Raw genomic sequence first — 14,761 nt, 5'->3', positions numbered from 1 at the left:
AAGTATGGGAAAAAAATTACAAATTTACAGAATATACTTAAGTGAGTACTATACTTATGTGTTTTTACTGTTTGAGTAAAACAGTAAAGTCCTGAAATATTATACTATAATATAAAATCCTGAAATATTGAATCACATGTGTATTCATTTTAACTTGGCCACACCCTGACAAGTGTTTGATTTTGCAGGATGTTTATTTTGCACCAATACCTCATATTAGCGCCTGGTGTGCTTTCTCTGTATTCAACCACATTGTGTTGGTATCACACAGGCTGATCAGTTTGTCACTCCTCTCTCTGTTCTGCATCTTTGTGTTTGCAACAACAATCTAAAGTTGTGCACAATGTGTCTGAATTAAAGATATTTTTATGTATCTAAAGGATTTTTTTTTATGAATGTGTTATTTGACAGTCAGTTCATCAGATCTTATACAGTTTCCAGGGTGGGATGCAATTAGAGAGTGAAGCCAAACCCAAACTCGTCTCATCCTTTGCTCCAGTCAGATATCATTTGTTCCTGGATCACTGTGTGCGCTCATTAAACATGCTTCTGCACGAGTATGACAAAGAGTAGGCCTTGCACTGTCAATGATGTGTGATTGCAATGTGGTTCGGCCTTGTTTCTACTCCTCTCTCAGTACATAGGCTTTGTAATTACAGAAGGTCAGGTAGCCTACACTGTCTTGTCTGCTTAAATAATGAGATGGCTGATGGCCTGCTGTCATGAGAGGGCAGCACCCCGCTGCATTTGGACTCATTATTGGAAGCAGTGTGAAAGTCATGGAACAGGCACTGGTTTCTTTAGGCCAATTATTAATCTACATTGAATATAAATATAAATGAAATATATAGAAATTGTGTCACTGACAATGATAGATATTTAACCAAGATATTGTTGATCACAAGCAAGAAGGCAATAACAAGAAATTGGTATAAGACTGAACCCCCTACTATAGAACAATGGTTAGAAATTATAAGAGAGATTTATATATAGAAAAAATGACCTATCAGCTTAGAGTGAGAGAAAATGTTTTTGTGGAAGAAATGGATGATTTATGACACAGTGGAAAATGCTTATGGACTAACTGATATATAAATTTCAAGATACTGGATTTGTATACGCCCTTCTTCGATAATGGACACTTGTAACCATGGCTGTTTTGTTTTCTGTTTATTTTGTTTGCTTCTGTTTTATTTTTCTATCTTTCTGGTTGTAAAAAAAAAGTCCTAAGTCAACAACACAATACTTTTGGTTGTATGCACAAACAAAAACTCAATAAATATTAAAGTTTCAAACAAAAATCTACACTGAATGATGCACGCCTGTATTTTTAAACTCATTCAGTGTTGACATTTCAAATCTGCCTCTAAGTTTCTAAAAAAAAAAAATTAGAAGATTCTTCAATTGTATTAACAACTTTAGGACACCTGCTCGAACTTGGCCTTCGTATCTAAATGTTGATGTAGATATTAATAAAAAAAAACAACAACGTGAAATTCATGTCGAAAATAGCTTTTAGGCTTATGGGAGCGGCGATGGAGCGCTCCGGCACGTGCTGCGTTCAGGTTCTATGGGGAAAAACCGTCGAAAAGGCCTGACGGTCCGTAGCAAAATGTTATGATCCATTTGAAGCCGTCAAAGCGCCGTGATGGACGTTTTCTGTAGACTCTGGTTGTGCCTCGTCAGCTTTTTTTTCCTCCACTCACACGCACCTATTGAGTGATAGCCTACATCTGAGTTCATATTTTCTGAATTAATATGTCATTAGAGATATTTACGAGCTGAAAGCTGCGGGGGAAACTGTATTTTCTATTCGCAACGTCCGGTTTCCGACATTTTCCACTGGAAAGTGAATGCACCATCAGGCCCACGTCGGATTTGCTGTTGTCAACGTGCGACGTCACGCACGGGCTGGGTCTGCAAATCTAATTCCGACATAGAAATATTTATTTGGAGCAACAAACGCCTCCATCGTCAACCTCGCTGCAAAGTAAGAGATTCACTGTGGGAAAATATCTTAACAGTTTACAGCAACGAGCGGGGAATTGTTTAGCGCGCGGTAGAAAGACCTAGAAGAAATAGGTCTGGGCTGAAAGTGTCAGTGATGCAAATAGGGACACACTGCAACCTATTAATAACGCAGAATAATGGTTGTGGGTTGAAGATTGTTCTGCTATTGATTTGATTCTCTTTATTCTAGAACAGCTGTTTTTTTTTTTTTTATCATATAACCCATGGCAAGCCTAGTAGTGTCTGTTTCTGTGGCTTGTTTACAGCCTTTCCCATATAATCTGCTAGAACGTTAATCCACGTGATTACTTGGGTTTGGCTCACTCACGCTGGCCTTTATTGTTTTTTTCCCCCCTGTATTTATCCTGTGCTAGTCGGGTGATTCAGCGTGGGAAATGCTGCGTTCAGGAGCCCTGCCTTATAGTAACTCGACTATAGAAACCTATATATGTTGGTTGTATGGACAAGTAGCATTTAGAGCCTTTGTAAATCTTTTGTAGGTTGTAGACCGCCCCATCCCAGCATGAGGTCCATATGTAATGATGTAATCTAACAGCAGTATGAGTCTTAAAATAAATGTGTTGACTTGGAGGGATCTCTCAGAACTAAACAGCCTATTGACTGATGTCTAGCAAGTTGCTTTGAAGTCCTCCAATCTGATCCTCCATCATATAAGACCTTGCAAATTCCCTCAAAAGTGCAAGTCATATTGAATTGTTTGTATCTTGGCCTGTCGCTTTATCCTATGGGCTATAATGTGATTTCATGTACTCTCCTTGTTTTAACTGTGTTAAAAGGCACAGACTGTGGTCCTGAACGGCTGCAGAACAGGATGTCGTACATGAGAGCGGACAGCTACCGGTCCCAACCACGGGACTTCAGCAACCTCACCCAGACATGCAGCACCAACATCCAGAAAATCACCCAGAACAGTGAGTGTTCACAGTGTAGCGCGCGCGCACACACACACACACACACACACACACACAAACACACAGCAAGCAGTTTTAAGACATGAATCTATCACTATTCTGCCATTGATTCACTAAACTCTAAACTACAGCAAAGTCCCTGTATGTATTTATCAAACAATAGTAGAATGAACACTCAAAGAGGTGCAGACTACTGGTAATGATAAACTAAAGTAAAAGAAATAGTCACACACCTGATGGGGGTGAATATTAATTATTAATATTAATATTAATTTCTCTCCCACATGTGAAGTTATTTGGCACCAGCCACCTAAAGTGGCGGACTAATGACTTAGCAGATATTATTTTTTGGTCAATGTGATAAATTATTATACATAGCAGGTAACCAAACTATCATCTTAGGGGGAACATTGATCCTGATGTTCCCATGATGTGATTTTTTTTTTAGATATGGTTTCCACATATATTTCTTGCAATTTTTGGTTAATCTTTGCTCTCCATTGTAATGATAAAAACTACAAAATCAAATTTGGACTCACTTAAGCTAAGATATAGTGGGTGGCCACACCCAATTACCGCCCATGCTTAACATCATATAGTCTACAGGCTTTATTACCGGGTCTTCTATGCACACGTTAGTCAACACCTTTACACATGAGTGCATTACACAAAAAGCTACCGCAACATGAAATGCTTTCCAATTCAAGGTGTTGTAGCCTGCAGCCACTCAGGACTGATTACTTTTCAGTTGAGCACGTTCTCACTTCCCCAATGACTGAATGTCTCGCTGCTTTTCTCTCCAGCTGGCCAGATCAAAAATATGCTGCACCAAATGGGGACAAGACAGGAAACCCCAGAGCTACAAGAGAGACTGTAAGCACTGGCCTCTAATTTATAATATCACCTGTTTTCATTATTTGACCAAATACATCAGCAGCACGCCTTGTGTCCCAGCCAGCCGTTTTTCTTATTGTCCCCCACCAAAGGGGGGACTATGGATCGGTCTCCGTCCATTAGTTAGTTAGTTGGTTAGTTAGTCACACTGTAATGTTGACTTTGTGCCGCTAGGGGGCGACATTGACAATGAATGGGGACTCAGTGGTAAAGCAGGTCATACAGTTAAAGTTATCATACAATGTGGGGGACAATGAATGGGGACTCAGTGGTAAAGCAATACAGTTAAAGTTATCATAGGTAACATAATAGTCTACACACGCTACACACTTGTAGACATCAGACTGGGTTGATGTGTTGAAGTGAGAGTCAATGGAGAATTTTTGGGCAAACCTCTAACCACAAGACACTGTAGTTATTGTACAGTTGTTGGACTGTTGTACTGTTATTGCATCATCACTGCACTACCACTGTGCCGTCAGTGTTGACTACTTATATCATATTACCACTTACCTACTGTGCAATACCATATATCACTTATCATTTAGCATTTATATTATTCATGATGTTGTATGTTATATTGTATATTGTATTATAAATTGTATTGTAGTGTACATTGTGTAATGTACAGATTGTATTTATTGCGTATTGTAGTTCTTATATTTTGTACTGTATTGAGTAAAAACAGGACAATTACAGTTACTACATTTCAAGATATAACTTGTAAGCCTAATTCTGAGGAGAGTAGGCAACAGAAATATATGGTCAATTTGTTCTTTCATTGTCCCATATGAAAATGCTTATACAATTTCATTTATATTTCAAGTACACTCAGCAATCACTGACTGACCCAAGGGTGGAACTACATCACTGGTGGGGGACACCATGTTTACTATTTGCTTGTTGGTCTTACTAGTATTTATCATTATCCTACAGCCAACAGCTACAGCACTACACAAACCAGCTGGCTAAAGAAACCAACAGACACCTGAAAGAGCTGGGTTCACTTCCCTTACCACTGTCTCCATCAGAACAGGTCAGTCTATCTACACTTTCATCAGTTCAGCCTGTATCTTTCTTTATTTTCAGCTATATATCTTGTACATGTCAAGTCATGAGTGTTCATATAGGTTTTGGGAGATTGTCCCATTGCTCGACTTAGCTGTTAAGTAATGAGAACAAAAGGCACGAAAAATCATCCATGTGTCCCCGTTAGATCGTTGGGTCCAGTACTCCAAGCTAACATTTTAGCATACACCATGTTGAGTGATAACAGGCCCCATACTAACAACAAAGGGATGTAGCAGAAGGGAAACTGCTCACAGATTGGCCAGAGGTGGCACTCAAGGCACAGTGTGTCCATAATTAACTGGTATCCATGGAGGATTTGTACAAAATCTAAAATAATGACTATTTGAAGTCATTTTGTGGGAGTGTTCCTATACTTTTCTAAAGAGCATCCATACATTCATATGACATATATTATTCATATGAACATAGCATTTGATATACTAAATCATGAATATTAAAGAGTAACTAAACACCAACCCAAATCTGTATAAAGCCTGACATCTAATGGTAAAAAACATGCTACTGAAATTGCCATCTGCTATTGGCTGATCTTTGGTGCCAAGTGATGTCACCACCTATGGTGTAGATTGGTAAAATTTACAGGAAATATTTAAGAAGCAAACACTGGCAGGGATTACTTTCCTTGTTTCTACAGGAAGTGAAGTGGGCAACAGGAGACTGTGTACAGCTATAGATCACTGCATAGCGGATGAATACATGGTTGCTCAGCTGAAATAGTAAAAAAAAAATACACCCTGGTGAATCTACAGGCAATATAACAAAAAAACACTGACAACATTTTATTAGCCTACTAAAAGCTCAGTCTTCTTGCTTTGGATGAAGCTAGTGACCTACTATCACTTAACATGGTGCTTCATGCTAACGCTTTAGCATACACTAAGTCAGCAATCCACCAGGGACACATGGATGATTTTTGTTCTCATCTCTTTAACAGCTAAGTTGACCGTGTGCAAAAAAAGTCAGTGTATTCCTTTAAGAGTATAAAAAAGTTCACTTCACCCTGTTATGCCTTGTTCTATTTTGAAATAGTTTCAGATTGTCTGCAGTGCCAAAAATAGCAGCAACCTCTTTAGATGCTCTGTATCTGGTTATCAAAACGCTGTCAATGAGCCTAACATGATGTAAAAACGCATACAAAAAAGCATACAGTTAATTTAGTCCAGTGATTCTCAAAGGGAGGTCCAGGGACCACCAGTAGTCACTGAGGGGGTTCCAAGGGTCCCATGAATAGTTAAATTCACTGTAATGCCATTCACCAGAAATTAACCCAGTTAGAGAATGTATACGAATGACTCATCATAGGTTTCTCTCATCATTATCTCCCCACATACAGTGTAGACAGTTGTACAGTTCAGTACTAAATCAACAGCTAATATCTTCCATATAAATCTCTGGGACTAAATCTGATCAAATGGGGGTAATGAGTGTCTATTTGGGAGTCTGTGACACAAAAACGTTTGAAAACCACTGAATTAGTCCACGATATTAGATACAAAAGTTGTTGGTATGCTGCTGCTACACTGTTACAAAGAAACCGTTATTCTCTCTTTCAGAGACAGCAAAAGATCCAGAAGGAGCGTTTGATGAATGACTTCTCTGCAGCCCTCAACAACTTCCAGGCGGTGCAGCGACGGGCGGCCGAGAAAGAGAAGGAGTCGGTGGCCAGAGCTCGGGCCGGGTCCCGTATGATGGTGAATACTAGGCTTTTTCATTGGACCAATAATATTATTTCTAAACACACAATAATGGATTGACTGACTTCTCGTTCTCTCATTGCGTTGATGATGGAAAAGTGATTTGTGCCAACGTTGATTAATCTTTTCTGTCAATATCTACAGGGAGACGGTGGCAATGTGGATGAGCAACTGGTTACATTTGAAAAGTAGGTCGTCATCAGCATACAGGAAGATAACTCTTTTAGTTTAAGGGCCTTATTAGTCATTTTGCCCCAAATCTTGTGTTGCACAGTGATAAAATGATTTCACAAATACTGCACTTTAGGATCTTCCTCTATCCACTAGCCTGTCATTGGTGTGAAAGGCCACAGCATGGCCAAAACAGAGTCAGAGTATGTTTTTAATGTATTCTTATATTCAACTAGCCATGCAAGTGTTTCATTTAAGTTTTTTTACTTGAAGTCTCTTGAAGCTCCTTTTTCTTCATTAAAAGCAACAATCCCAAACCAAAGAGCACCTTCAACAAATTCCTCCACACACAGAAACCCAAAAGAAGCACTCTATCCTCTATTCTACACATCGTATTGTTCGTATAAAGTTATTCTTAAAGGAAAAATCCAACCTAGAACACTTAAACAACTATTGGTGATGTACCATTTCTGGGTCCATTTTGTTGCTTGGTGGTGTAATTTTCTTATTCTTGTGGATAATTGACCTAATGTAGATAATGTGACATCATGTCCAGATATTACCAACGCTGCTACAATGGAGTTTGATAGCAGAAAATATTTCAGCGATCTAAAACATTAGCAGTGAACGTCAGGTTTTGGTGTCGGTCCCTCAGAATCAAAAAGCGAGGGCTTCTTTCTAGAGCTGCTCTTTTACACCAATGTTCAACAATCATACAGGGAGAAATCCATCGTAGAAGAGGCAGAGAGACCAATTTCTCTACCGACAATAGCTTCAATAGTCCAGAATGCAATGCAACCACAAGACAGGTATTTTGAGGGGCACAGCTGCAATCATAAAAGCGTATAACCCACAGCTGAATGATCATACTGTGAAGCTATTTATATGCCCATCTGCCCACCTTTGATTGAAAGCAACAAGTTCACACGCCTTCTCTGGGGGTTGACAAAAGGCATTCTGGGAAACGTAGGAAATCACTAACTGAAGTACACAGAGACGAGGCAGGTTGAGGGGAAAGTCGGTGTACCAAAAAAGTAAATTACAACACCTCATCACAAAATAATGCGTTGGACATTGAACAGCATTGATGTCATCTAACAGTAAGAGGATCTGAGGGTGGAGTTTTCCTTTAATGTCATGCTTCACTCTGCGCCTAATTTTGTAATGGTGGCTTGAGTTGGCCAAGCATGATGGCGGGCCTGTTTCATTGTGCAGAGAAGATGATGACTGGGGTCAGAGCCAGACTCAGACGGAGGAGCCTGCCATCACCGAGGAGGACCTGGAGATCATCAAGGAGAGAGAGACGAACATCAGACAGCTGGAGGTATCAACCACAACCGCGTTATACTCTACAGAGACAGGAAAGGCCAGCATGTCATCACGGCAAGTTCACCAGTTAATCCCTTTCTTTCCATCCTGTCCAGGCTGACATTATGGATGTGAACCAAATCTTCAAGGACCTGGCTGTGATGATCCATGACCAGGGAGAGATGATCGGTAAGTAGCGAGGAACACAAATTTCGAATTTTCAGACTGAAACCTGTTTTCTATACCCGCTCTCACTTCTCCATGTGATGTAGATGTGAAAGTGTGTACATGTCCATCTCTTAGTTCTTCCCGTTCTCTGATTGACAGACAGCATCGAGGCCAACGTGGAGAACGCCGAGGTCCATGTAGATAGAGGCACGGCCCAGCTTCAAAAAGCATCCTATTACCAGGTAACCAAGCATTGACCAATCAAACTCCAGCTGAGGATTGAATATTTAATTTATACATCCGTGATATGTATAGCCTATATATATAATAGTAATATAATAGCTTATATAAATTCTTTACATTTAGGTGAAGAAAAAATGGTCAGACCTCAAACAAGTAGGCTATCTCAAAATGAAAGAGAAATTAATCTTACACCAGAAAACTGTTAATCACGTTAATTGCAAACACTTTACCTAAAATACCTATTTATGTTAGGGATAGGCTATATGAACAAAATAGAATATTTTGCCATAGGCTACATATTTTTAAGTGATGAATATGTGGCTGCATATGCTTAGATGCCAGTCAGAATATATGGTCTAATAACAATTCTCTGACTTGAAAACTTGTGTACACGAGTTGAGACTTGACGTGAGATTTGATCGTAGCCTCTGCTCTCCAAATTGATAAATGCAGAGCTTTGCGTGGAAATGACCGTATGCCCAGTTTTCTGTCATACGTTCTTTCGTAAATGAGGGCCAGTATGTCTGGTACAGAGTCCTGCACGGGTCCAGTTTTGCAAACCCACACCCGCCCGCACCCGCAAAGCTCAGCAGCGGAACCGACCCGTTACCCGCAATTATCTCCAAGTCAAATCCGGACTCGCCCGGACCCGTTAATATAAGACCCACGACCTGACCCGCGATTAAACACACAGGCTACAAACACAGTCACTCACTTTAAAGTGCTTTATTTTTACTTGCAATTGAACGAGAAACATCGTAGCAGCGGTTTGGCAGAATCAATCACAACTATGTTGTTGCAGTGCTGACGTTTAATTGCCCTGAGCCTGAGGTTGCTGTGTGTGCAGGAAAAGAATATAGCCTATCGTCCACAGTCAAACATGTAGAAACGTGAATTCCAATCATAATTAAAATAATAATAGCAGCTATAGCCTACGTCGCCCACCCGCTGCCCGCCCGCATTTAGTCCATTTTTACCCGTGCCCGTACCCGCGAATTTATATAATTATATTTTTCACCCTTTACACAACGGGTACCCGACCCGGTGCAGGACTCTGGTCTGGTAGATCTTTCCTGGGAAAAATCCTCTGGCACACAGATGCGTTTATGTTTCCGGTTTGTTTGGGATAAACAGAAGAAGAACTGGGTAGTTAGCATGAGCAGTGATAGCCACCATGGCTGAACAGACAAAGAAAAGAGCGCCCCCTACAGAAATGTACATTTATTTATTTTCTTATTGAATATATTTAAGATTTTTTTTAGACATTTTCATATTGCCCATAATTTTTTATTTCCCCACAGGGATCGATAGTTTCATCTTATCTCATCTAATGTCCTGTCCTCCTGACTTCAGTGTTATGGCACTAGCTAGCTTATCTCTGTACTGTAAAACAGTCATAAGGCAGGGTTATATTAGTTTTGTTCACTATTAGATGTGTTACTTTGTACTTGGACCCATGGAGAATATTGGCTCCAGAGTCATGTCAGTTGAAACATCGAGCTCTGTTGCCTCTTGCTGCTAACAATGAGTCCAAACGGGGTTTGTCAAAATATCTCTAAACTTATTCTTTAATATTTTTTGTCCAATGCTGTGCAGAGGAAGTCCCGTAAGAGGATGTGCATCCTGGCCATGGTAATGTCGCTGGTGCTCATCGTCCTGGTCATCATCATCTGGCAGGCCATCAAATGAGAGAAGAATGGAGGAAGGCTTTAAAGGAATAGTTCAGCCAAAAATGAAAATTCTGTCATGATCTACTCACCCTCGTGCCAGTTGAAACACAGGTGAAGTTTGTCCATATAACACACAGGGAGGTTGCCAGCACAACTCCATAGCAGCCTTCTCCAAAACAACTGAATTGATTTGCAACAAATAATGGTGTATAGGTCTTTCTATTCACAGTGTGATTGTTTGGCTGTTTTTGTTTTGGAACTCTAAAGAACAGGTCCCCATTGACTTCAGTTGTTTTGGAGAAGGCTGCTACCAAGTTGTGCTGGCAACCTCCCTGTGTGTTATATGGACTAACAAATTTCACCTGTGTTTCATTTGGCATGAGGGTGAGTAGATGATGACAGAATTTTCATTTTTGGGTGAACTATTCCTTTAAGGGGCCGGTTACTGACTTCAAATGGCTTCCAATGAGTTTTAGTGTGTCTGTCTCTGTGTGGCTGTGAGTGAGTGTGTATGTGTTAGAAATAAATGAGTGGGAACAGCAGTAGGGTTCGACCGATATTTGTTTTTTTTAAAAGTTGATACCGATGTTAGGATTGAAGTGGGCCAATAGCCGATATTTTGCACTGATATTCAATATGTATTAAGTTAAGTCATGGCAAGAAAGTCAAAACAAAATTACAAATATATATATTCAGTGTTTCCCCAAAATGTTATTCTTATCAGGGTGGGAAAAGCCTCTGAAACAGCATTTGGAGCACGGGACACTAGAATTCTCTATTGAAACCCAAGATAATTTTACTACTACTATTACTACTACTACTACTAATAATAATAATAACAATAATAATAAAACATGAATTCATACTTGATCTGATCAATATTGTCTCATTATAATCAGTTCAAGTTAAAGGCTTCCCATAGATAACCAGTGTACTATTGATCAATTCCACAATAAATATATAATCAATTAAACTGCATCATATCCGTCATGTCGACACTGACTGGACCAGATCTGATTTTCAGTAAAAGGCCAATATAGCAGAGCCTGTGTGTTTTGGTGTGGATGTGATTTCAAAGTTATGATAATATGATAATAGCTTCAGCCTCTGAATCATTCACTGGTTTCCAGTCACACAACTGGTGTGTCACTGGTCCACAGCATCCTATAGGCTCTAACTCATTAGTTGTATGATGCCATGCTTGACTAAATATTCATCTCAAGGGGAATGCATTTATTAGCTTTTTCTCTCTCTTTGTGTGTGTGTGTGTGTGTGTGTGTGTGTGTGTGTGTACATAAATGTGTAAATGGATAGACTGCTAGATTGTACAGTTAACTGCACTAGTAATATATACTTACCTACTTATATACCCTACATTCTAACACATCAGAAATTAACCTTTCTAGCAAAATAACCTTTAGCACTATTGTAAGATTATGTTTTATCAAATGCAACGTTGCACAATTTTTGTATATAAATACATATAAATGTTCTCTGGCTCCAAGGAGTGTGAATGTCTTACTCGTGAAGATGTTGATAGAAATTACAACTGGCAGCACCTGGCCAAACGTCTGTCCATTTGTTTTCACTGGATATGCCCACTTGAATGAGATTTGAATAAAGTTCCACTTGATCAAGTGCTGCTGGTGTCATGTGTCATTTTGCCCACTAGAGGACGTGCTAACCATGATGAGAGAGAGCAGTGCTACAGCAGGATCTCATACTGACACTGGCTCACTGATATTACTACTGACCTCATGTCCACACACACACTACTACTACTACTAGTACTACCACTACTACTACCATTGCTGCTACTAGTACTACTACTACTACTACTACTACTATTGTAACAATGCATTATGTAATAACACCGCATTATGTAATAACTTGACAAAATGTAATACATTTTCACTTCATTATGTGAGAACACCCGCATTTTGGAATAATCTGCCGCATTTTGGAATACACAGCCTGAACGCAATATGTAATAAATTTCCCTGCATTTTTGTAATAAATTATTACATATTGCGGTGGTTATTACAAAATACGAGAGTTGCACTTTTTTATGATGAAAATGTAATACAGTGCATTATGTAATAACCAACCAAAATGGATGTCTTCATCTGTACACGTTATATTTTGAACAATTAGTAATAGCATAACACTCAGTGTCGTGCAGTTTCTATATGTCTATGAACCCTCAAGTACAGTTTCTATTAAGCTAAGGAATACAGTGACACTTAATGTAGTTTTAACCAATGAAAGATACTACTAATCTACTGAACTAATAGTATCTTTTTAAAATGAATTTTGAGTCAGTATGATGTCATGATGACAAAATGCGGTAATGTGTTATTACATAATGAAGTGAACATTTATTACATTTTGTCAAGTTATTACATAATGCTGTGTTATTAATGCTACTGCTACTGCTACTTAAGAAAAGTGCAATCTTATCTTAATCTTATCTTATCTTGCTACTACTACTATTGTTACCATTAATTTACTGCTACTACTACTGACTACTGGTGTTAGAAACACATACATAAAGGCAAAATTACCCCCCCAAAAAAGCCTAAAGCCTAAAAAAGTTTTTTGAAACGTGTTTTAAAAGGAGCACACTGATTCGGCAGGTGAAAGCTACATCAGCCTTATACTGTATACTATACTAATAGATTATATAGCGTAGTCTTTAGCCTGAACTGTGGAGACTGATGTTAAAAGCTCAGAGGTAGATGGTTGGTTAAGACACAGTAGTAACTACCTGGCTCTGTGATGTGGCTCTGTGACGTCTTTTTAATCGTTTTTTTTAATACAATGGAGTTCTATGGCTGCTGGGACATGGCTTCATTGGGCACCGGCTACATGGACGAGACTTGTTGGCAAAACAAAATCATTGCCGATTTTGTTATTTTCATAGGATTTGTTTGTTTGATCCTTTAATATGCTGGTTAGAACAGCTCTACAGGGAGTTACAACAGCAGCTAACTGTAGTCTGGATTTATCTGCTCTGTGTCCATTGTGTTACTGTAGGGTTTCCTCTGTCCTGTGCAGCGATAATGACGAGACACTTGGCGGCATGAAAGTGGACGGCATAGCTGATAAGTAACTAATAAGAAAGTCTAATAGGGATATAATGAGTGTAGCATCGGGGGTTGTCGTGGTAACGTGATGTTTTGCCGCTGTGGAGGAGCACTGAGTGGTCCTCAACATCTCCTCGAGGTCTTAGGTTCTCCCTGCACCCCCGCTGCCATGACTCAGTGTTCGGCATGATCTCTGGTCCTCCCTGCTGACAATCTGAGCAGGGTTAGACCGATATATATTGGGCTGATATTGGCCTTTTATGAAATATCAGATATCAGCCAGCCAGTGTCGTCCACCTCTGACATGATGGAGGTTCCTCTCTGATCACTGCTAGTACCCGTCTCACCTTGCCTTAAGGAGATGCTAACACACCTAAAACAATTTCATTAGTCTGGCTTTCGAAGGAGAGTTTTAGTGTTCCATGATGGTCTGAATGCAGTTTTCATAACATTCAAAGAGAGAAACACTGAATATTTGTCCTTTTTGAACATTTTTTGGAATGAAAATACTCAACTTTAAATATACTAAATATTGGCACAAAATATCAGCTATTGCCAGGTTTGGTATCAGCCTACAAAAATGTATTATTGGTCTAACGCTAATTCTAAGGACCTCTGGATGATTGCAGAAGAGGGACCCCACAGTGACTAATAAAGGCCTCTACATATGAAGATGTGCTCTCAGACTGCTCTGAGTGGTTGGAGCTTTTTTCCCAAATCAACACCGTCTCAGCTGAGGCTTTTACTGCCAGTCTGAGCATACATGTCAGAGAAAAATTCAGAATATCTTTCTTTATACAATTTGTGTCACATTTTAATGGCCAGATTTAAAGGTGCTACATGTAGCATTTTTAAACATCAATATTTCTTTGTCAAATTAATTGCGATATAGGTATTGGCATAGTGACTGTAAACAAATGATGGTGGAGATGATTGCTAGCCTCCATCTCGCACCAGTGGTATTGTTAGTGCTAGTGTTTCTCCAAATTAAAGACTCATTTCCCTTGAACCCTGTCGCTTCTTGTTGCAAAGAGGATCTTTGCGTCTTTAGTCTTTAGGTTTACTCTTTGGTTTTACTGAAGAGACTAAACATGTTGGAAGTAATTTTCCCCATTGGTTTTAAACTCCTTCCACCATTTGCCATTGCCAGAAACTGATCAAGAACTCACCGGAATTTCATTAATTTCCTATAGAGTTGAGCGACCAGGAAAACTCTTAGCTTGTTCTCTAAGAAGAGTTGGCTACGGTCATTGGCCGTCAACAGCCAATCAGATTTTCATGCTTGCTTGTTTCTCTACTGTTTAGATTTTATTTCATGAACAACAGTGTCCACCTGACAAGTGCAAAATGTATCAGAATGTGGCCCAGTTCTCTCAACTTTTACTTGAAAGATTACAAGAACAAACGTCTCAGAAACGATGCTTGGAGAACGGTTGCGTCCATCGTTGGGGTCGATGGTAAGCTCTCGAGAAATTTATTGAATCACTTTTGAT

At 39.4% G+C, this 14,761-nt stretch overlaps 1 protein-coding gene across 1 annotated transcript; it reads left to right on the top strand.

Annotated features, from left to right (window-relative positions):
• Positions 1-1,962: 1,962 nt before the first annotated feature.
• Positions 1,963-10,240, top strand: LOC139649966 (syntaxin-12-like). Its single transcript, XM_071526486.1, has 10 exons — positions 1,963-1,990; positions 2,808-2,942; positions 3,746-3,815; positions 4,773-4,872; positions 6,482-6,619; positions 6,767-6,810; positions 8,009-8,117; positions 8,218-8,290; positions 8,429-8,511; positions 10,109-10,240. The coding sequence occupies exons 2-10, from the start codon at positions 2,843-2,845 to the stop codon at positions 10,199-10,201; spliced, it is 810 nt and encodes a 269-aa protein (XP_071382587.1). The 5' UTR covers positions 1,963-1,990; positions 2,808-2,842; the 3' UTR covers positions 10,202-10,240.
• The last annotated feature ends 4,521 nt before the right edge of the window (positions 10,241-14,761 follow it).

Source organism: Centroberyx affinis, unplaced genomic scaffold, assembly GCF_046629955.1.
Source record: "Centroberyx affinis isolate AG114_WGS23_722 - 3 ecotype Tasmania unplaced genomic scaffold, CSIRO-AGI_Caff_v1 ptg001414l_1, whole genome shotgun sequence".
NCBI lineage: Eukaryota > Metazoa > Chordata > Actinopteri > Beryciformes > Berycidae > Centroberyx > Centroberyx affinis.
This window is presented reverse-complemented; position numbering and strand designations above follow the sequence as displayed.